This window comes from Corvus cornix, chromosome 3 (assembly GCF_000738735.6).
Source record: "Corvus cornix cornix isolate S_Up_H32 chromosome 3, ASM73873v5, whole genome shotgun sequence".
In the NCBI taxonomy this organism is placed as follows: domain Eukaryota; kingdom Metazoa; phylum Chordata; class Aves; order Passeriformes; family Corvidae; genus Corvus; species Corvus cornix.
Genome location: NC_047056.1, coordinates 71,312,278 through 71,336,883, shown reverse-complemented (window position 1 = coordinate 71,336,883; position 24,606 = coordinate 71,312,278). Strand labels below are relative to the sequence as shown.

Sequence of the window (24,606 nt, the reverse complement as noted above, 5' to 3'; positions counted from 1 at the left end):
CTCGTAGCCACACAGGACACTGGCAAGATCAGAAAATACTACTGCTGGATTACGAGTGCACAAGTCAGGAAAGAGTCTGCAAAGGCAGCAGAAGGAAAGTGGAGGTCTGCAGATTTTTTCTGCAAAATAATGCAGTACTCTTAAAGCAGGGCTTGAGTTTTGTACAGATTGTTTGACATTTAATTTTGAAAGATAGCACAGCTATTTGTGAAAAATCCCTAAATAGATTTCGTTAAGATCTTTTTTTCTCTTGTGATTTGTTATTACAATTCAGAAAAAATAAGACTAGAGAAATAAGAATAAGCACTTTCAGTCTAAAAAGACAAGCAAGAACCAAATAGAAGGATTATTTTCTTTGTGTTTTTTTTTGCATTTCAAGCAAGTTTTCCCAAGATAAGCCTTTGAAAACCATGTGACACAATTTAAATATTAATTTGGCCTTGAAAATTAATGCCTTTTATTTATTCCTAAGAAATTACATTTCTGATGTGTGTATAAATATACTTTTTTATTCAGAAGTGGATCTTAACTTTGTGTTTTGTAATAATGATATTTTAGAACCTTATATTAATATATTTAACCTATTTCTTGGCATTAGTCTTCTAGGTTCCATGTTCTGTAGAATAGTGTATTCAAATACAGAATGTTAAGCAGAAGGTACTTGTACTTCCGTGATAAAATATGCTTATTCCTGCCTAGTGAGTACATGATGAAACTCTTCAAAAGTGTTTTAGAAAGTGCTTCTTGAGACAAGTATAAGAAACTTCCATTCCACTTGTCCTTATGTCTCTAAAGTCATATCCATCTTTAGTTTGATTTTGATCTTCCCTTTGATAGGATTTTAACACTACCATTTGTTAACCTTGTCATGCACCTGAACACCAGGGAATGTCTTCTGTAGTTGGTATTTCATTTCCATGTTTATCAGTCATGGTTCTCCACATGAGGAGAGAGTACAATGAGGAGAGGCATTCGCAAGTTTTGTGAATTAGGTACAGTATCTGATAAAAGAATCTCCTTAATACCATGTTCAGTGGCTTCAGGCAAGCCTTTTAAGAGAAAATACATGTTGCATTACTTTATTTTGCTGGACCTATAGGTCTGATTTTTACATGTCTGACTATGGATTCAGTTTCTTGGCAACTGATTGTTGGCTGTATTAAAAAGTAGTGCAGAGATTGCTCTCAGGATCCAGAGATGGGCGAGAAGCTCTGCTGGGCTTTACTCACAGATACCGGGATGTGGGTTCTTGCTTAAATTAAGGCATGGGCCAGCTATACGTAATTTCTGCAAACACCTGCCTGACCAGTAACAGAAACTCTCCAGTTAACAAACCAGTATTGCTCACTCTCTGGGCTTTAAGACTACATCTGGTGATAAATAACCCTGGGTCAGGAGCAGGCTGAGGCAGTGGAGTGTGATCCTCCATCATGCAAGAGGTTGCATGTTGTTCTCTATGTTGGTTTTTTCCCCTCCCCACAGCCACTGCTACTGCATTTGGCACACAGAGGAGGGCATTGCTCCCACCAGCAGTCAGAGCAGAGCCACCCTGTCTTTTGGGTATGGAGCAGAAGCGGAGAAGGAAAGAATGTTGCCAGATGAATGTTAAATTATGCTGTGCCACCTTGCTTCAGAGCCAGGGAATGATGCTGAAGCTGTTAATTGGAAGCATGTATGTAGCCTGTGACCGCAGAGACTTGAAATGGGTGCACATGTGTCTGCCAGCAGATGCAGTCAGGAGCCAATGAATCACCATGTTTATGGTAATGGTAAAATCTTTGTAACTCACAGAGGTTTGTTGATTGGTTAAAAATTATTTATTACTGTTAATGTTCTCCTTACCTTTAAGTTTAATAATAACAGATTGCAAAGATGGGTATTTTTGTTCCCTTTCCGAAAGGACTAGAACATAGTAAAGTTTAGAACATGAGAGGCACTACAGTGGGTAGGTAAACCCACACAGGGGTTCGTCTGTACCTGGCTAAAGGCAGTTGTGCAATAGGTCTCCTCTGTGCTAGTGGGATAGAGGCATTGGACAGCTGTTTGGCGCCTTGAAGTGCAGGTGAAGGTGTCCTGAGCTGTGTCCTGTTTCATGTGATTGAGCAAAGCACTTGTGCCATGTGGGAGGTAACAGCAATTTGCTCAGCACACGTGCAAATGCCATGTGTGGATGCACTGACTCATGTTAATGTAATTACCTCACTGTAATTGAGTTAAGTACAATTGATTTAGCGGTAGTGAAGATGAGCCCACAGTTACAGTCTAAAATATGAGTACGTTTGATTGTCAGGTTTACTGTTTCTTGCAGGAGGCTGAAATTTTTCTTCATAAAATGGTGCATAAAGAATGTGCTTAACTTTAGCCCCATCCACAGTCTGAGTGGAACTGAGGATGGTAGTTTTTGTTTTCTTGCATGTATTTTCCAAATACTATGTGAGCTATCAATAATACACTTTTTGCAGAGCAGGAGGAATCGGTATGGTGTGCTCAGCACCATTTTATCTATCAGCTGCTCTGTAGGCTGAATTCTGGTACTGACGTAGAACTGTCTTTTCTTGTCACTTAATTGCTCTTTGGGGGATCTCATGGCAATAATTTTTAAAGCCCTGTGGTTCACTGCTCCACAAACTTGATCTTTTTTCAGAAATGTTTTTCATTCCTGCTTTATACTAGTTCCTAGCTGCTAAGAAGCTCAACTATTTACTCAGACTTAATCCAACAGTACTTGCCATCTCTAATTCAGTATGTTAGCACTTAGTAATCCATGATTTTAGAGGCAATAGAAGTGTGAAGATGACATGAGAAAGGGGTTGAAAAAAATTAGTGTCTTGATTGGCTCATCAGTTACTAAGCTTACCAGATCTTAATTGTATAGATTGGAGTTGGGGCCCTCCCCGCTTGCCATGTGGTCCTGGGAGAGGGGCTCTGGGGGGAGGCACGGGGTTTCCCTGCCCCTGGTCAGCCTCGTTCCCCATTGGTTGTTTTGTGTTCCCCTGCGTGGGCAGAAGGACCCTTGGTCCGGTGACTGGAACAGTTCCTCGGCAGAGCTCCGGCCATGCGGCTGGAGAAATAAACATCTCTGAAACATCTATCAAGAATCGGTCCATAGATATTCTTTCCACAGGCCTCGTTGATTGATCCGCGTGTTGCAGTTTCCCCACGGTAACAGATTGGATATATTATGTTAATACAAACAAATTTACTTCCCAGTGAAGTGCAAAGTAAACTTTGAATTTTTTGTTTTAGAGGTCTTTGAAATTCTTGATAGAAAGGTTTTGTGACAAATTCCAAACTTTCCTTGAAGAGTTCATCTGTGTCCCTCTGAGTTCTGACCGCAGCATGTGAATACCTAAATAAAACATTCCACTAAGAAAAATATTTTGAAATTGCTTTTAATTACTAAACTTTATTTATCTTTTAAAGCTAAATTTAAGTGATACTTTTAGGGTCTGATTTGACATAGTTTAGCACATTCAGATTTGCTGCATCAGAAGGAGCAGTCTTACCTTCTTTGCTCTTTCTGTGCTGGCCCAGGCTCCAGCAGCATCAAGCAGTTCAGCAAGCTAAACTTGTTCTAAAACCAAAATTTTTAATTAAATTTGTGTGGACATTGCTACCTAAATTAGTGATGACTCAGATGAATGCCAAACCTGGTACACCGGGTAAAGGAAAAGAATCTTCATCTCCAGCAGGGAAGACCAGAAGGGAGTTTCTCCCTTTTCCTGACAAGGCCATTGTTTAAATTAAAAATTAGGTTAATGAGTTTATATCGTTTTAGTTGTGTTGTCATTTCAGAAATACTCAGTTTCTGAAAACAGGATATTCTGATAATAGGATACTCCGTATATATCTACATATAGGTATCCATATCCCTGTCTTTGTCTACCCATACTGATGGAATTTCTTAAGATATTGTAGATTCAGGCTGCTTTTTAAAGAGCCAGCTATTTTTATTTTTTGAACAGTTCATTTGCAGTGGCTTGGTTGGTTTGTTTTAAGAACTGAAATGTCATATTTGGCCAAAAAACTTGCCTGGATAGCTTCTTATATTAACTGTAATGGAGCAGAAAAATATCAGGGACAAACCCACAATATTCCATACAGTTGTGATTACAGGTTGTTACAGCATAAAATACAGTTAGTATATCTTATAAATCTAAGCACATTACTAAGCATGTTACCATTTCTTTATTAGAAATTCCAGTTAAGCCCTGAAGTTAAAGCATGTTAAGGAAGCTAAAAATAGTCTTGGTGTATAGATGATTGAGTCAGAAGGTTTTCAAGACTTGGGAGTAGGCTGTATCAGAAATGATGCAGTGCTACTATTTGAGGTAGAAAAACACAAAACAGGTGCAGCAAATGTTTATATATATATATCAGGTCATTAATAAAACATTCTGGTGGGTGAGAGTTCTTCAGATTTCAGAAAAACACCATTGGTGGCTATCTATCTAGTAGTGACAGTTTACACTCTGAGATTTGATGAGTGAAGCTCCTGTTGGCTCCTCTGAGTTTTATCCTGGTTTGAAGCATGGAGCCATTCTGACCAGCCAAAAAAGATACCTTTTTCTATGAATAAGGGCTTGGATGGTTGCTCAAACATGACCAGCTGTAATTGAGACCAAGCCCTGTGTGAATCTTTGTATAAACAAAGCCTTACTGGGGCAGGAAGGCAGAAAACCAAAGGCACCAGTGCAAGGAAAGAGACTCGGTGTGTTGGAATGAACTTGTGGCATTCAAAGTGCAAGCAATCCAGACCTTCAGCAGGCAAGCTCTGGGCTCTGTATTTACAGAAACTTTTAGCAATACTCAAAAGCCTGTCCCCTCAGCAAAATTTTTACTCCCTGAACAGGGAAGCATCATGTGTTAGCAAACACTGAGGCAGGTTGCATTGGTAACCTGACCAGCCTCTCCCAGGCTGAATCCATGACCCAGCTGCTTCCTGGCCCTGAGTCATCCTGTCTCTTGTAAAAGGATCCCGTGATGTTCCTGCTCAGCAAGTGCAACTGGGCTCACAACTGCCATTTTTTTCCCCTTAAGAGCAGTGGTGTGTTAATCAGTGACCAGAAATGACCTTAAAACAGAAGTATAGTTTTTATAGAACTAAAAGCAACAGAGGGAAAAGCATCTTAAAATCCACAAGCCAGAGAGCATGTGACTGATGGGCAGTGCTATGTAATTTCCTGGGCTAAGTAACACCCATTTTCTCTAGATGGCTGTGATGAAGTCTCTTTGGCCTGTCCACCTCTCTAGTTTCTGAGCAGTGACCCTGCCCTTTCCTTTGAGAATGACCTTTTTCATTCTCCACTGTTAATTTTTACTTTTTCCAACTAGAAGATCCATGTTACTTTATCCTGGATCCTAGAATTTGTCCCAGTCTCTGTCACTGCCCTGGCCATGTGCTTACTTGACTGATCGTATATAGCCAGTTCTGTGTCCTTTTTCCAGACAACAAATGGCTTTGCTCCTGGTTTTGATTTTATATGTGATAAGCCCTCATTCTCTATCATATCAGGTAATGAAAAATGGATTGGATAAGAGCGTTATTTCCCAGGAGAGATACCTGTGACTTAATTATCTGTGAGTATATTCACAGTATGTTTTCTTTGACAAGAAAGAAAAGTTTTTAGATGCCCATTTTTCTTCTGTGCCCTTTGTAAGACAGGACAGCAAGATTTTTAGGTTTTGAAAGCTGCATCGATGGGAAAGCAGTCAATGCCCATTTTTACTCTCTAAGAAAGCTTCTCATTCACATTAGGTTATGTCATTTGAGAAAAAAATATGAGGTCTTGAAGCCATGCTGTGGTATCACTTCAATGATTTTTACTTCTTTAGCTCTCTGCTAAATGAACAGCTGAGTTGAAAATACAAACATTTTACTGATATGAGACTAATTCTTGCATCTTCAGGTATTCCTAGTTTTAGTTGCTTACAGGAGGGAAACCAGGGGTCTTCAGTCTGTGGAAATCATGTATCTTCCAGCTCTGCATCTGTTGTCTCTTCCCTATGTATTTAAATGTCCTAACTGTCAGGAGCTGTCCCCTCTCTCACTTTTAAGTTTCCCATGTTTGTTGTTAGCTTCAGGGGCTTATTTCTCTGGAAACACTTGAGTGTGATTAATCAAGTTAATATGTATTAACTTCAAAAAAAAACTAACAATCAAGGCTTTAATTTTTTGCAGTCTTGACTTCGTATTTTCTTGTAAATATCTGTTTTCAATTTCTTGTCTTAAAAATATCTTGCCTATCTATATAACAGACGTTTATGCACCTGGCTACTCTGAAAAATATTCCCATGTTTACAGAACAAAGCCAGCCATAAGAAATCCCACGTGCGATATGAACTGCAGAAACCTGACAGGTGACTAATCATGAACATAATCTTATGATTTCCTTGCTTTCTTAAAATAACTTTTCACACAGCTAAGTGGTCTGGGATGTGCAAAAGTACCATGTAGCTATAAAGAAAAAAAGCTGTTTTGCTAATTTGTCCTTAAGATCTATTGAATTGAATTGTTCAGGAAAGTGAGATAAATTATGTCAGACTAGTCTCAAAATTAGTCATTATCCTAAGTTTTGTGTTGTTGTGTTTGGTTGGTTTAGTTTTCTTCTCCCATGTCTCTGTCCATGAGCACACTTTGCTCATCATCAGAGTGTTTACCAAGCCTACTCACTCCTGTAGCCCATGATACTTGCTGTTCTTGGGAGAGGTGGTTGTTTTGTCTGTGGTTATTTCTCTGTGCTAGTTTTTCTCCAGGGTGTGGAAATGTATTCTGAATACACTTCACGCCCATGGTGTCCAGTCTCCTGATGAGCTGTGCTGTGTCACAGTGCCTGTGGGTATGTCGCTGCACAGCCTGCCAGCTCTTCATGCAGTACTTCATGCAGTACCTCATATCCACTCTTGGATAATCATTGTGTTCTCTGACACTGAAGAGGTAGTACAAAGCTTTGACATCTTCTTCCTGCTGTGTAAGGTGGTTGTCAGCTTCTGGAATTAATGCACTACTTCTTTGTGGATAAAGACATTAGTAGTGTATTTGTTTAGCCTTTAAAGCACCCAAAAAGCATATTTATTGGGTTAAATTTGTCAGCATTGTGAACAGAATTGCAAGAGCTCTGCTACAGAACATTTTCTTAGACTATGCCTCTCTAATTAGACATATTTATTGCTTTATCCAAAATTGCTGAAACATTTTTCCAGAGGAGATCTTAGCATCACATTGATACCTTCATTGTCTTTGATCAGTGACATTTTTAACTGCTTATCTATTTATGCCTTTTGTGCTATATCTGTTCTGTAAGAGAAAATGAGACTCTCCGTTGTTCACATTCCCATGTGGCCAAGGCAGGCAGGTCTGCTCGCCAGCTTATCCCTGTGTACCCCCTGTACAACCCCATGGCTTTTGGGCCTCCTCTTGTACCTCAGGAGAGGAACCTACAGTCAGAGTCTGTATTTCCTCCCTCTTATTTGCATGGAGCCTGGATGACCCAAGAACTGTTAGATCCTGATCATCCACGTTCTCATCTGTAGCAGCTTTGAGTCCCCACCTGAAGGTGGGGATAGTTTTTTGACTGAGTGTGCAAAATCTGGCTAGGATTAAAAAGTGTGTTCTCCAGCTATCCACACCTGGTGGAAATAGAGCACAGCTATTTCACATAACAATTTCATCTAACATCTTCTACCAAAGCCTGAGTCATCCCCACACATAGGTGACTGTTCCTCATTTGCTTCCCTGAATCTTCACAGCTATTTATAGCTATAACCGAGAGTCAAAGACTGCACAAATGGATGTTGGCCCATGCTCAGGTGAATCTACTGATGACCATTAGAGTTAATTTAACCAGAGCTTGAGCAATGGCTCAGAAGTCTTCCTTCTCCTGTAGCTTTCTTCTTGATCCTGCTTGCTTCCTCTCTCAATGGGTACCTCTGTGGGAGCTGCTGCTGCAAGAACTGCTGGGCACATGCGTCCAGTGTAGGTACTGCCTGGATTTAAAAAAACCTTTGTGGTTAAATACTGCAACATACCTGTTCTGCCATAGCACAGTATGTACAAGAGACATGTGCAGAACTCAAGTTACTGACAAGTCATGTTTTCTGCCAGCAGGAGCTTTGTAGCTAACCTTTATTATACTTTGTAATGGCCACTTTGCGTGGCCTGGTGTTTAATTTGGGTGCTGTTTGATTTATCAATTTGATGAAGCTAGGCTATGGAGTTGGCTTTAAATTACATGTGTGTTTTCACATGCTCATACACATGTATATGAGCTGTGATGAGGGAATACTGGGTTTGTACAGTCAAGGAGGAACACATAGATGATGCTGAAGCCACACGCCTGACAAGTCTAACTCTGTTTCATTTCTCTCACTTTAGTTTATACTCACTTGATTTTTATGATCACCTACTACTTGCCCCCTTCCATTCCATAATGTGTTGTCCTTTCAGCTGCAAATGGCTGCATCTTACATAGCAGCCAGAAAATAAATGAGGATGGTCATATGTCACTGAAAGGAGTCTAGAAAAAGAAATAGTACACAGAATTTATTGTTTCCCACAACTCAGCTGGGTTTCTTGCATTATAGTTACTATATGATGTAGCTCTGATTTTAGCCTTCAGAGCTTTTTCTTTCAAACAGTCCAATAAAAATGAATCCTGGAGTTTGTTTACTTCTGGTATTAAAAGCAAACAGCTCGAGGAGCAGGCCACTTTTATTGGACCTGTAAAGGAGTAATATAGATGGCAGAGATTTCAGGCTGTGTTTTGTTTATTATGGATTTCAGGTTTTTGGGGGTGCTGAGCTGTTGGTGTGGGTAGGGAAGGGGAGGGCTGGAAACTTACACTGGTGTTATGGATGTCTGTGAGAACAGACCATTACATTAATGTAGCAAAAAGACTGAATGGAAACATCAATATGTTGCAGTGAAAAATTTTATATAGTTCTCGTTTTTTCTCCCATATGAGGTGTAATGTTACGAGGAAGAAAAGTCTTCAGCCAGAACTAGGAGGAATAATAGAATTATGACTGATTTAATCTTATTACAGATGGGTACAATAGAAATAAACTTCTTGGAAATTAAGAAAATGTAACTGTTGCAAAGCCTGGTCTTGTGATCCCTTGGCCTGGAAAGGGTACCTGGAAGAGAATATACTCATTGTTTGTGCTCCTTTTGTCAGCCAGGCTCTGTGTCCCTGACAGGGAGGGGAAACCTGAGTGTACCATACATGCCACCAGTGCCCTGTGAAACAGCAGGCTTCTGGTATTGAAAGAAGGACAGATATTGGAAGGATGTTACTAGGTGAGGCAAATAAACCATAAATGTGTGTTTGGAAGGATTTCTCCCATGGATTGTTTGCCTTACAACTGCATCAGAACTAGTCATCTGCCTGGGTTTCATAATGAGATGTGTCTGGCGTGTCTGAGGTGTAATCAACCCACAAAGCAAACACTTTCAGAATTAGCAGGCTGATACTTCTGGGTCTGCTCTCCTCCATGAGTGTTGATGGGAGCTGTGTCAGCACATTGCAAGAGGAAGGACTTGTCCTTAAGGAACCCATTTGTGTCTTCCTGCTGCAGCTGGTCTGACCTTCTTTCAGGAGGCCTCAGAAAACATTTACTGCCAGAGCATGCTAAAATTAGGACATAAAAATGACAGATTCAATAATGGAGTCTTAAATAATATTTAAGTAGTCTTGTACTTTCTGCAATATGAGCTAAAGGCAACGTTACTGTGATTTGATGGATGCAGCTGTATGCTTGATGTTCCAATTTCACAATTACTTCCTACCTAAATGAGCATAATCATAACCACAGTAATAAAACAGTATTTTAAAAGCAAAGTTTTTCAAGCATTTCTTAGTACCTCTCCAATACCTATGCTAACATTAAACAATTTATCTTTTATAATTAAAATCCTTAGTACTCTTCCATAAAAATCACTTTAATCTGCCTTCCATTTGCTTGAGAATGGTTTTGACTTAAATGCTGTTTTCTCATTTTTATCACTGTAAATTCAGAAGTTTCGTTGAAATACAGGTTGTGTCTTCTGTAACAGAATATAGGTTTGATAACAGAAGTAGCTCCAAACCAACAATTTCTGTCAGTTTTAAAAATGCAGCTGTTTATGAAATTAGTTCATGGTAAAATTAAAACTTGAATATTCTCCCAAATACTAAGTTAAAGGTGCTGCTAAGGTCAAGTCACTTTTTGAATCCTCAGTGCTATCTCCTCCCCCTGCTGTGTATTTCTAAAAAATAGTTTAATTTGAAGTCACCCACTCATTTCCTGTTATGTCCAGCTAGACATTTATTACTAGTTTCACTGCTATCTAGTACCTTGACTGTCATGTATTTGGATCATCTGCCACTCTCTTGCCTCAAAAAAAAAAAAAGCGATTAAGGTTTGAAGTATAAAATAACCTTGTGCTCATTCTTCATCCAAACCAAATGTGTTCTTTTGTTCAGATATCTGCATACCTAATAGATGCTTGTAATTCTGATAAAATTGTATCAAATAAAAATATAACTGCCTATAAGTTGGTAGAACTGATGTCATGCTAGATTATCTAGTTCTAAAAAAAAAAAAAATGAGTAAATGTGTATAATCTGCTGTACAAGAATAGCTAAGGAAGCCATAATTAAGGAATCATAAAAGTACTAGAGACCTTGAATCATAAGTTAGGAATTGTTAATATAGTATAAATGTTGCTGTTAATTTTGCTTTTATTGTAAAGGGAAAAGGGTTTTCATTTTACAGTACAGATAATGTTGTGGAAAGAACTAACCATCCCCAATAAAATTTCAGCCTATTTATTACTTGTTTTATAAGCAACACCATTTGAACCCCCACCAATTTTGTCAGATATTCCTGTTTTATTCTTGTGTGTGTGGCGGCTTTGATTTTAGTAAACAAATACTCTAACCAGTATTTTGTGTTTTGCTTGTATATCGGCATATTAAGTAAATGGAATTAAAAAACAGATTGTAAATATGGGTTCTGACCCTCCAAATGATTTAGCAGCATTGATGTGTTGCCTGTGGATGGCTTCTTTTGTCACTTGTGTAGAACCTTGCACAGTGCAATGTGAGTCCTTGATGGGAAGCAAGGACACCTGTACCATAAAAGTAAAAACTGTATTTGCCCAAAAGCTGGTGAATAGTTTGAGAGAGGTGTCTGTTTACAAGATAATGGATTTTTATCTTGGAATTGCTTAGGGCATGGTTACTCTCAGTTTGCTAAAATACCATGCATGTTCACTTACTCCCTCGCTCCCTGGCTCACAGGAGCTTTCAAGCAGACAACATTTTTCTCTGAAGAATTAGAAGAGGTCATTGAAGCACGGAGGGGCTTTGCACTAAAGGAGCTGATGGTAGTTTTCAGAAAGCATTCTCTGCACCATGACCTCGGGTTTCTGAGGTGAAGTTGCACTCATGGTGCTGTTCTGGGCTGGCAGGCTCCAGTTCTCAGCCCAGGGCCTGGAGAGGGTGGAAGTGATATGAGGACAGTTTTTCAGACTCCAGCCCATAGGTAGCTGGAGAGGATGAGAAAAAAGGAGATAGGGGCAGGGGTGGACTGCCAGCATGGCCCAAGTCATGACTGGCCTGTAAACCTTCTTTCTGTTCCCAGTACTTGACTGGGAAGAGGGCGGAGTTGGCCTGTCTGGGGCTTTGAGAACCTGTAGATTCTGTAACTATTGGCCACTTCTTTCTCACAGCTTGCTTTTAGCTTCAGTCGTCAGCCAGGCCATTGCGCTAGCCCATACCTTGAAAGGTACCAACCCATGTCTTTTGGCATTACCCAGCCCTTCCACCACCTTGTCCCTGGCCTGTTGAGAAAGTCCACTTGCTAAGTTCCATCAGGATCCAACAACCATCCTCTCTCTTACCTCCATCCTTCCCACCCCAGAGTCCTACCTCAACTTACAGCTCACAAGTAAGATTCTTTTTGCCCTGGTTATGTATTAGCCTGTATCTACCAACACAACCCTGCTACCCTCACCCTAACCTTCTGTTCGCCTTTTGGACTGCAGAGTTGTTGGTGCCTATCTGATACACTACTCTTCAGGAAGAAAGAGGCAGGTCGGGATAATCGAGATATGTTTTGCCATGACAATAGGGCAAGATGAACAGGTTCAGGACTCCATATGCATGCTGATTTGCTGAATCATTTGTGTAAAATCTAGGGTGTTTTTAGTGTCAGCCTGTGGCTCCTGTAGCTGCCCACAGTGTTAGCCATTCTTCTGTTTACCAGTGAAATGTGAACCGCTTTGTTTTCTCATGTGAGGGGTTACAGAAAGGTGGATGAACTGCTTTCTCAGATTTTTCCTGGTACTGTTTTTCAGCTGGTATACAATTTAAAAGTTAAGAACAGCTTCCTCAGAGATGGATATTAAGGGTCTATAGTAAGAAAAGATTACTCTCAGGCCACTTTTATGCAGAGGAAGGGAAAGGTGCATGTGCAGAGAGGCATCCTGCTACATCTGAATTAGTAGATCACAATCTGGGTCTAATTTATTTTTAATTCTATGCAGTGTCTTGGGATGGTGGGAGGTGTTGAGGGACGTAGATAAGAAACCTTTATATAGATTAAACATCTCTTGACACAGGGGATTGTCATTCTTGTGCATGGGGGTGTATAGAGGAGCACAGAAATGAAACTCACAGACATCATAGGGCAGGCATGGAAAATAGAGGTGCTGCAGTTGTTTCTGAAAACGTGGTTAACGACACCAGAAAGGTGTAATGTATCTGGAGGAAACTGTGGTTTAGGTGACATAACTCTACCACTGACTCTGTGCTTTCTACCAGCGTAGATTTTCAGTACTCGAAAAATGCAGCAGACTGTACATTGCGCCTTCCTGTGCTTTTGATTTCCAGCTCTGTGGAATGATGTACATTGAGGTTGGCTAATTTTTAGATCTGCTAGAAGAGAACTGTGTTTCAGTATATTCAGCACACTTTTTTAAATGAATCAAGCATAGCCATGCTGTGTTCTGTCCTCATCATTAAACTTAGAGGAGAGATGCCTGACAGGAGACAGCTTAGCCAAATCCATCTTGCAGATTTCACTGTATTTGTATCCTTTCTGAAGAAATGGATGAACTGGACTTGTTGGTATTCATGGCTTTTCTGGTGGCCCACTCTTTTTCTTCTTTCTTTTTCTTTTTCTCCCAGAAGGGAAAGAGAAAAGGTCTAGGATTCTGTACGATATCGCCTTTCTTCATGTAATAGATGAGCTGCAGGAATGGGTTGTTTTGATCTCTGCCTTGGAAGTTTGTATTTTTAACAGAGAAGAGGTTTGAAAAATACTATGCCTAGGTGAACACTACAAAAGTATGCAGCTCATGAATTTTTCAGTTTGTTGCACATTGTCAGGGGAAGAGGTACACCAAACAGTCATGATGGTTTTCTTTCCTCTTGGGAAGTTTTCCACTTGGAAGCATCACTAAAATGGATTGAATACCAGGATGCCTTGGAGAGTCTGGTCAGCTGGACATCAAGGGGAGAAAAGGTGGGGAGAGAAAGAGCCTTATCCTAATGAAAATAGAAAGAGAGTAATCTGCCGTGTTTATTGATTGCATAAAAGGTCATATTTGTTTGTTCCTAATCTTTGCAGAAAGAGCCTTCCGGTTTCTGCAAAACTGTGTTACAGCAGATGAGTGTTTGGAACAGAGAATGAGGTGGTTTCAGTTGCATGAAGTGACTGCACTTGCCTGAGGGTGCAATAGCTCAGCGGTGAGTGAAGGAAGGAAAGGGCCCCCATCCTGGGGGATCTGTGGGGCTCCCAAAGGCAGTGCGGTCAGCTGGCAGCAAGGGAACACTTGTGGGGAGGGAGCTTGGAGGTATTGGACCATTGGGAGACCATCAAGAGAAGAAGATGCTTCTCAGTGGGGGAGCTTCTGAGGGTCTGGGATTAATAGTGTGAGATTAAACTGTCTGGGACTAATAGTGTGGTTTCAGGAGATCAGTGAGGCAATGTAAGTGTTGGCAAGGTGCTGCACAGGACAGCCTTATCTGCCATGGCTGCACATTTGCAAGGCTTTTTTTGAGGTGTGCTGGTGAGTTTTTTGACTGCATAGAACTGATTCAGGGAGCAGAAACTGCAGAAATCTGGCATTGCCAAGAAGAGCTAAAGGGTTTTCTTCCTGAGTCAGTACGAGGCTTTGGTGGGAAAAGAGGAACTGCCCTTTTGAAACTGACTGAAGTGAGTCAATTCTCTCTTGTGCCTAGTGTGACTGATGAGAAAATACTTAAACTAAGAAATGAGAGAAAAGATTGGTTTGATTTTCGTACCTGGTATTAAAGCACAGAACAAGGAACATTGGGTAAAGGAGAATTGCATATGCAGTAACATAAATGGTCTATGCAAAGGAGAAAAGGGTGAAAACTACTAGCAGAACACTAGTTGTGTAGGTGCTACACTAACAAAAAATACACTTACTATAGCAAGAAAAGAGGATTAGGTCAGGGAGGAAAAGCAAAAGATATGTTTATTATCCAGGCTCTTTTTATTAGTATGCAAAATTAGAACAGCCACTGCTGAATATGTAACCAGATACAGAGACAGCAAAAACATGGTCAAATAGCATTCATTGACTGAACACAAATACTTAAAATTATGCAGAAAATTAGTAAGGTGTTGTCAAAGAAGTTGGCACCTTGTAAAGGAATAAAGAGTAGCATGGACACAGTAGAATCTATTTGGCCAAAGTCACTTTGGGAAGGAATTATGGGAGACCTGTTGTAGATCTCTAGCTTAGATTTATATACAGGCAGTGTGTGTAATACTATGATGTAATGATGTGTTACCAGCAATAGTTTTCTTACCAAAAGAGTAATTTGGAATAGAAGTTGTGTTATTTTGGGCTTGAAAGGAATTGCTTACCCTACAGAAAACATGATTGTTCAAAAAATGAAGATAAAATATGAACTGTGTTTACTTGGTTTAAGTGGGATGACAAAAAGTTGGTAACAATTTCTTTAAGATGAATATGTGTTAAATTAAGAGAACTGGTTAGTGAACATAGGTGAGCTGAAGTACAGAGACTTAAATACAGAAAAGGTTCAACTTGAATCCCAAGTAAAGGAAAATTGTGGCAAATTAGGTAATCCTTCTAGCAGAGAACCTCTTCCTGGGAGGGATATTGGTTGAGAAAAGATAATGCAAAAAAAGGAATAGATTATCAAAGGAGGTAACTTCTTGGAAGTTGTGACGGAACAAGAACTGAAAGTATTAAGCTGAATTAGAATTCATTTAAACTTCTTAAAAGTTAAAGCAATTAATAAAAGTTTCTTTAGATACATAAATTGAAAAAGAAGAAATCGTTCTGTTGTATAGGGAGGGTGGTTTTGAATTAGAGAGAGCCTTTTGTTCAAAAGTTAAATAAATACCTTTGAACACTTCTCAGTAAGAAAAATAACAGTGTGGGGACAGCGACAGGATGATGAATGGAAACAAGGTTATGAACATGACTATGGTCATGGTGGAAATTCAAGACAGAAACAAACTCCAGTAAATAAAGGTGTGAAATTGCAGTGTACCAGCTGCATTGTGGTTACTGCCTGCGTACCGGTTCTTTCCCTACTGTAAAGTTACTTGCAGTAGCTCACCCTTTCTCATAAATGTTTTATACATGTAGTGTACATGGCTCTTCCTTGTCTAAGAGCTGAAGTGCAAATGTTTCAGAAACAGTGTTTTGTAGCTTTATTTTTAAAGCTACTTTGTGTTATGTTGAGCTTTAAAAAAAATCCATAATGCTGTAGCTTTTTTTTTTTTTTTTTTACATAAAATATTAAGGAACACATTCTCATCTCAAAAGTTGCCGTTTCCACTGTGTATGCCCTGGAGCTCATTGAACTTTTCTGTGAATAGATTTAGCTCACTGGAAAAACAAAAATGTATCTCTGTTTCCTCTTCCTCTTATCCTCCCCCCCGTCTTTTTAAACTGAGTTTGTTTCCTGTCAGATTAGTGAGTTAAATTGGCTTATGGGGAGAGGACCAAAAGAAGTGCCATATTTGGTGCAAGATAAGCCTCTAGGAGCAGGAACAAGCCCTTGAGGGTCAGCAGGAGCAGTGTTGGGGTGTTTTGTGAGTGCCCAGTCTTCAAATCCTGTGTTAGTGCACGTGTCCCTTGGAGGGGCTGTTGTTCAGGGTAGTGAATTTTTTGTTTGTTTTAGCATTCTGCCTGCAAAAATACATGGTCTTCACAAACCTCCTGTAATGAACTTACGGTCAACAGTAAAAGTCCGTGTAGCAGGACTTGTATCATGCAACTGATACTATTCTGCATAGGTTTTGCCTTAATGCAGGGAAGAGCCCTAGTATGCGTCCAGTGTAAATTGTTTTACTTCTGGGTCCTCTCACTGTGTGCTCTTGCTTTACTTAGAGGTTGCTGGCTCTTGATGGAACTGTATGAGGTTGTTTTGGAGAGATTTTCTTACAATCTTTATTGTGGTTGGGCTTTAGGCTATGCTTTCCTTCATGTCTGGATTTAATTGTAGATAATTTTGGAGGGAAAACAGTTTTCTTACTTTGGGAAACTCAGCATACTGGTGGCGTCTGGTCATTGTACTAAGCAATCAATCAATCACTAGATAAAAAGGGGCAGAAATGAGAGATACAGAAAATAAACAACGTGAGCAGAATGCCACCAAATAACTTTTCCGCCTCGTCCCTCTAAAGGGTTTAATGTCTGCAACAGTGGTTGTTCACAGCCCTGACTAGAAATGGCAAAGTTGTGATGAGGCACTTACTCCCCACACTTATTAAAAGTAATGCACACATATCTGAGGCAATCGGGCCCCCTGTAATGATCCTTAATCCCAAACTTCCTTTCTTTTGTAGAGCCTGGTGAGAGCTGTAAGCACTCGCTGACACTGCCCAGGAATTGGTGTGTTTCTTTGGGGACCATTTTGCTAATACAGTTTATATTTGTTAAGTTTTGATTTTTGTTTTGCAGTAGGAAATGCTTTCCATGAACTTGTGGTCATGGAGTTTTCTGTTCATATCTGTTGTTGCCAATAGTACTATAAGATTGCCAGCATTTTGGACCAAGCCGTTGCTTGTAACAGAGATGTGTGAGATTTTACATAAGAATATCTATTAAAAAAATTAAATTAAAATAAACAAAAACCCACAAAAAACCTACCATAAATGGTCCTGCCAAATTAAAAAGAGAAAATTAATAAAAAGCTCTAGTCTGAAACCACTGGTAAAAATAACAGTTAAAGTCTCTGACAGCTGAAAGAGAGAAACAAGGAAAAGCACGTTGCTTTTAAGTTTTTCTTTGTTGGTTGGCGGTGTGCCCATACACCCCATTCAGGGCTCTGGAAATGGTTCACTGACTTGAAACTCTGGCTTCTTTTAATTGTGTCCATTTTATTTGTTTAAGTAATGTGAGGAAAATATTGAGCTAGGTCTCTCAACATTAAATTATCAACTTTATAGACATTTTTTGTTCAACTCTTTAGACAAATTAAGAGGGATTCAGGTTTTAGATTTGTTTTGCTGGTTTCCAAATGCCATTTTTTCACAATGGCTTTGAATTGTTGCTGCACCCTCGGAGAATCTCGCCATGAGCTATATACATTTGCACAGTAAGTCAGCACCAAATCCATCTCTAACATTGAAAAGCTGTTGAGGTCTATTCAAGGGAAGAACTGTGCAAGTCACTTGAAGTGGGGTTTTTTTCAACATTTTTTGTTGTTAAAAGTGCTCAAAAAAACCCACACATGCAAAAAATGTACACTTGCATAACATGTGATTCATGACAGCATGATTGTTGCTTTACTTAGGCTTTTAAATGTGTTTAAAAATCTCTCGTAAATAGAATGTTTTGTTCAGAAATCAAGTTCTGCTGCTAACAGTGAAACGAGAAAAATAAAAACATTCTAGGATACTAATAACACCCCACTTTAACTTACGTTTTAAGCAAGTATTTATTTTGAGGTAAAGTAGAAGACAATGTTATGTGTATCAGATGTTAACCACTTGGCATTTTTTAATAATGGTGGAACTCAGGAAAAAATGCATAACTCTTACTGGGACTTAACTGTATCTTCATTAAGTTGTAATTAAACAAGTAGACAAGCATCCATGCTGTGTTCAGTACTGCAGGAAAATATGGGCTTATGCCTTTGAGGTTCCCTTGTGATTAGCACCCATCTGTGTTGTGCTGATTGTCTTGTTTTGGAACATTCAACTGTGTACTTATTTTGGGACAGAATACACATTGTTCAGTTCTTTCCTTTCAGCAAGATTCCCTGGTGGCCACTGAAGACTGAAGAGGTGTGGATGGACCTAGAAATGGGCTCATGCCGCAGGCAGTATTTATTGTTTAGTTGATGAGTGGTGGTGTCTTCTTCGGGCATATTCTGAACTTGGATGTTTCTTCATTGTGACAAAGATCCCCTTATTGCTATACAGACATTTCAAAGTGGAGGGCTTGTTTGAAATAATCCTGCCTTCCTGGATGGTTTGTTTCATTGGTTTATGTACAATTACTGTCCTCCAGTTGCATTAGTAAGAACACTTGCATATTTATTTTTTCATGCCTTAAATTTTCATTTTTTAAAAAGCCAAGCTAATGGTTCAGGGAACAGATCTTATATATTTCTTCTTTCATGCATCCCACAGCCCTCCCATGCTATTCCCCCCACCTTTTAAATAGTGCTCAGCCTCTAGCCTCTAAAATCAGCGATTTGTCTTGTGTTTCACATTGTTACAACATTTGATGGGAGAGCCAAACCTACTAGAACTGCACAACTGGATAAGCAAAACCAGCCTTTGTCCTAACAAGTGGAGCCGTGTTCTTGGTTACTTTTGGCTGCTGGAAAAATTATAAGCACCTGAGCCACTCAGACCAGCATTGGTAGTGTCTTTTGCTGGGTACACTGAGAACCTGGGGTTTCAGGAAGCTGAGGCATGTATGCTTTCACATGGTTTCATTAAAATAAATATTCCAAATTATTTTTTAATTTATAGTTTAGTCTATTAGTGCTGTGAAAAATAGACTTTGCAGTGGCACCCCTCTTCAGAAAAATAGGGAGAAGTTAAGTGACACAGGTCCCCCAAGGTAGCTCTGCTGCAGAACCAGGAACTGGAGCCTGTTCTCCAGTCTCACCAGGTGTGATTCAGCGCTGGGTTAGGATATCAGAATCACAGAAAAGCCTAGGTTGGAGGCTCTTCTTGATTTCATCTGGTTCAACCTCTTGCTGAAAGCAGGGCCTTGGATTAGGTTATTCAGAGCCCTGGTAAGATGAATCTTAACTATTTCTGGCAAAGGGAACTATTACTTTGGGCTTCTCTTTTAATTCTTTTTATAGTGAGCAATTTCTCCTTGTAGCTGAAACTAGCGTGCTCTGTAGCAGCTCAGGGGGAACTGCTCTTGCTTTTGGTCCTGTTCTCTGTGTGTCCTTGTGAAGAGACCAGCTGCCCCTTTGTGTGCTATGAACTGTGTAGGTGTCAGTTCTTGTGCTCTGTTAAAACGGTGTCTTGGTGCTGCAGACCTCCCGTAAATGGTTACAGGGAGCCCGTGTCAGGGATTGCCATCTGATTTGTACATGTTCCTGGTTGCACTTGTTGGGTAACAGATGCAGTCTAGAGTCATGTGTCACTTGGACACTGGACTTGACACTGGACTGATTTGGGATGGCACCTGCAGTGAAGATTTCCTTCTTGACTCCATGGTTCAGCCGAGTGAATGCTAGAGAATGGATTAAGAATCAGTCAGGATACATTTTTTTCTCTTTCCTCTGAGGAATTCATGAGCAAAGGAAGAAAATATGTGTTATAACTCTCCTGAAAAAACTCTTAAATCTGTGTAAGTTGAGGAATTTTATCACATTCTCTGTGATTCCAGCTGATCTAAATTATGTACTGTGTAACTTCTAAAATAAAAGTGTACTACAACTACTTTATCTCCACCGCCCCCAAAAGCCTCCCTATCACTTAACTCAATGATCATTTTATTTAAGAGTTTGATTAATCAGATTTGTCCTGAAATGCAGACTTACAATTGTACATAATTTGTTTGGGATCGTGATGAAAATTTTCATTGTATCAGAATTAGTGGTAAGCTTCTGTTGACTTCAGCTTGTCCAAGATTTTGCTACTGCAGTGTAATGTTAAAATATTTATCAGTATTTATTTTGCTTGCCCTGATGATGAAAATTTCCTTTTCTGTGAATGAAAATAGAAACCCATACATAAATCATGCTAGGTAGATAAGATTTTTGGTGTAGTGAAGAGAAATTCAGCAGCTCACTAGGGATATTTGAATTGCCCATGTCAGCGGACTTCGTTCAGAGTGCCTTCCTCATGCCTCTCGTGCTTGCTGTATCTTTGATTCATTTTCAGAGCAGCAGACGCATATCTCAGATATAAAGAATGCAAATTATTAAAACTTTGATCATAAATTAATTCGCTCTGAAGTGAACATTTGCTCTCTTTCCAGACCTTTTCACTTCCTGAGACCTGTTAAGAATTCTTAAGGGTTTTAAGAATGGCAGCATTTCTTCTGCTTCATCTATAGCATTCATCATGGAAAAGGAAAACGTTATTTCAGTTTTGCTGATACTGAAAACAGGTTCTTGTTACGTGTTTAGCACTGAATAGGGTATTCAGTGTATCCAGTACTGTAATGTGTACTATCCTCTGCTACAGCTCATGCAGAGGACACTGTTACTCAACTTGCATGTGTTGTACAGTGGTAGATGGGGTAATTTGTCCTATTGATTATAAATGTAAATACTGTTTTTAAGGCAACGGTAACCAAGAGTATTTTTCCTATTTACAGAGCAAGCTTTTCATGGAAGGATTTAGAAGCCTAAAAGAAGGAGAACCTGTGGAATTTACTTTTAAGAAATCTTCCAAAGGCCTTGAATCAATACGGGTAACAGGCCCTGGTGGGAGCCCCTGTTTAGGAAGTGAAAGACGACCCAAAGGGAAGACAGTACAAAAAAGAAAACCAAAGGGAGATAGGTAATTACCTTACTTTTGCTATTCCCCCGTTTTTTCCTTTGCAAGTTTTTCTTCAAATTATGTTTTCAGCATTTATTTGTTTGTGAAAGGAAACCCTTCTATGGAAATTCGGCTTAGTAATTTAATTAAAGCTGTATCTATACAAGTACATCAGTCAGACACTGATTAGTTTCACTTGAGAAGGTTTTATTAAATTAGAGGGAGCCTGCAAAGGAATATAATATTATTTTGAAGATATTGCTATTAGACTGGAGAGAGAGGTCAGTCTGAATACAGGTGAAATAATGTCATGTTTAGGTGAGAATTGTGCATGCTAAAGAGACTCACGTGCAGTGGGGTTTTAAACTGTGCATCAGTAGTTTTATATAGAAAAAAATGTAGGTGCTGCAGTAAGGGTTGAGATGTATATCATTTGGTTAAGTATATTTTTGCTTAGTGAAGACAGTATAAGGTGTTTCCAAAGGTTTTAATTCCTGGTGCTCTGATTGTATTAATACTTTACAAATTTCAGGTTAATTTTGACTGCTGCACTTCTCTCCGCACATGTGCAGCAGTCTGACTTGAACTGCACTGTTACACTTTACTTTCCACTTCTGGTGGCTTGAAGAAATTCTGAATCTTCTTCACTACAAAGCCACCTGCATCTAGTTCACCAAGGACAGCCTTCCTGCCTGAAAGCTCATCTTTTTATTTAGGTGAATTCACCCTTTTTTCCTCATGCTGTTGCCCAGCCCAGTAGCTATAATGACTGAGGCCAAGTGGAATACATACTTTGTGAGGATCCTAGTGAGAACATCTAAACAGCCATGTTTTGCCTGCAGTATTTAATGTATGGCATGACTGAGAGGTGGTGGCTCTCTTCATTGCACATTTGGAAGCAAAGAGTAGCTTAGGAAAGATAGAGTCACCTGGAAAGGCGATGTAGCCCAGGTTTGAGAAATTTGGGATCAGAAACCTTTACTAGCTACAGATGAACTCCACTTGTCCTCAGCTCTGTTAAAAGGCCCTTTTTTGTTCCCCTTTTTTTTTTTTTAATTTTTTTTAGTTAAGGACTGGAGACAACATGATATTTGTCCTTCTTTCACCTTCTTTGTAAAAGCTAAAGGCCATAAACAAAATTTATTGCTGCTGTAACAGATCAGAGTCCATAACCACAACAAGGAGAGACTTTGTAAGCCAGACAAAGCTTTCTTTTTGATTGCTCTCCATATCTGGCCTTTTAGAGTCATGTTGCATGCAATGGCTGGTTTTTTGTTGGGTTTTTTAAATTATTTTTTTATTTCGCTATAGGCTTTCAGTATTATTCTTATCTAAATCATTGTTTTTTCCATGAATTGTAATAGCTAATCTGTTTAGGGCATTAGCATTACCACTATTCTTGATGTTTCATACTTGGCAGCAAATAAAGGCCACAGTCATGCTGGCATGATCCTCTTGACTTACTTGTTGCACATGTATATGAAGGAAGACAGTCCTTGCTTCAAAAACCTTGAAACTAAATGGGCAGGTTGTAAGTAGTCAGGGAAGACCATATAATGAAAGAGGCAGGGATTTGAGCAATCTATAGTGCACAGTGTAGTCAATGAAGGGGGAAGCAGGACTTTTCATCTCATCCTAGGGAAGCATCTGAAATGTTGGGGTTGAATCTTGCCTTACTGCTGTTCCTCTTCGGGGACTACACAGGGATCCTAGATCCAATCCTGGAGATGCTTCCCTTACAAGTCTCTAAATGAAGTGAGATGAATTCTGCTTTGAATCATTTTTTTTCATAGCAGAAACATAGAAAAAATTGAACAGATATACCCTGAAAAACAGTGTGGGGGGGGTGGTCTATGAGACAGTGTACTCTCTTGTTCACTTACATTTAAAAAAAGGGAAAATTCAAAATTATTTTGAATTAATTTGAATGTGAAAATGTGGGCAAAAACATCTACCCACTTCTGTCTCAGAATTCTTACACTTAAGTCATAAGACACCAAAAAAGGCTGAAAATTGAAATGTTTGAAGTAGCATTGACATTATCACTCAGTGAAAAGCAGTGTCTTTGCTTGAAGGAAAATTAGTTTTGAATGCCTAGACAATAAAAAAGGTGCACCTCCAACGTGTAGTGAAAAGTTTCTTGATGATTGCTGTTGTAGTGTGAGAACTGCCTCCATTTATGAAAGCTAATTCCAACTTTTTCTGTTCATCTCTTTTTATGTCACCAATGTAAGAGTGTGAGAGCCCAGCTTCAGTGCATCTTTTTGTCTGGATCCCATTTGAATGGACTCTGTTACTCTAATTACTGAGAGGAGTTAGAGATAGCAAAGATGAGGGAGAAAAAAAGGGAAAAGCACCAATATGTGCAGACAGGGAGGGGAAAAAAAAGTCATGACACTGAAGTTGCCAATGTTGGTAGATTTAGTGAGGCTTCCATGATAGACTCAGGGTCCCTGTAATTTGTAGTATTGTTGCTGTGGGGACCTTGCTGTGCTAATATTTCCCCTTCAGCATTCCCGTGGGCCACGTTAGTTTTATAATATAAACGGGAATTCTTCGTAATTGTCACCAGTGGTATCAGCCACTTGGTCATTCTTTCTCAGTCAGCGTGTTGGCGCATTCGTGTGTGAGGAAGGGAAACTTTGTGGTCCATGTGAAATGAAGCTGTGGCTCTGAGCAGCCTGCAGGCTTCAGGTTCTCAGACCTTACTTTAATCTATTGTAGTACACGTATGTACTTTTTCACAGTATTAAGAGAAATCTGGGCTAGAGGGGAGGTTTCTAAATGAAGCTCAGCTGGGATTTTCATCTGACAGGTTCTGGGTTCAGAAGTGGTGTTTTATGGCAGAGACGCACAGTGGAGGGGCTGGTCTCTTCCTACCTAAGTAGACCAGGGGATGAATTGCAAGGAGTTGCATTATGACCAGCTGCAGCTCGCTTTGTAGGAGCTCTTAACACTTGCCAAACACAGTGTGTTTTGCTCAGTTTTGGCAGTGAGCTGTCATAAAACCATGCTATGCTGCTCTCTAGGAATGACCATGGGGATCTGATGCAGAAAAGATAAAGTACTCTGAAATCACACTTAATCAAGTATTCAGTAACTTGTAGACAAGTCTATGATTTAGAGTAGAATAAATGAAATCAGAACCTAACCCACCATCTCAGAGTAAAGTTGAGAGGAAAAAGGGAAGAAGGCAAAAATATGACACTACTTTCTTTTTACTTTTTTTGAACAAGCACTCCCAATGTTTCTATGTCGCCTAAAATGAAACTGGGTAAAGGACCAGTTTATGAGTTGTAATTCTTTATATAGATGGGAGAATATTCTTTAGTGCAGTGTACATTTAAATAATTTGACCCACAGACTTTAGGCACAATATTAATAAAGGTGCATGATGCTCACAGGACTAGAAGCTAGAGTTATCTTTGGGACCTAGAGGTATTACCCATTATCTGTAAATATTCCTAATACGAGCTCAAAGTTGGATAATTTTTCAGCAGAATGTCTGTTATGCTGTATCTACTTAGCTTGATACTTGCTTCATGTGGAATGTTTTGGGGGAGATGGGGAGGTTGACAGCTGTTTGGGTTTGTTTTTTTGGTTGGTTTTTTTTTGGGGGGGGGTGTTTTTTTTTTGGTTGTTGTTTGT

At 39.5% G+C, this 24,606-nt stretch overlaps 1 protein-coding gene across 4 annotated transcripts in view; it reads left to right on the top strand.

The window, feature by feature from the left end:
* Nucleotides 1-24,606, top strand: part of LIN28B (lin-28 homolog B) — a 100,497-nt gene that overhangs the window by 36,253 nt on the left and 39,638 nt on the right. For all 4 annotated transcript variants that reach the window (XM_039569824.1, XM_039569823.1, XM_019285937.3 and 1 more), the window contains one exon: nt 20,795-20,979. In XM_039569824.1, the coding sequence (XP_039425758.1) occupies nt 20,795-20,979 (185 nt within the window). The remainder of the gene's footprint in view (nt 1-20,794; nt 20,980-24,606) is intronic.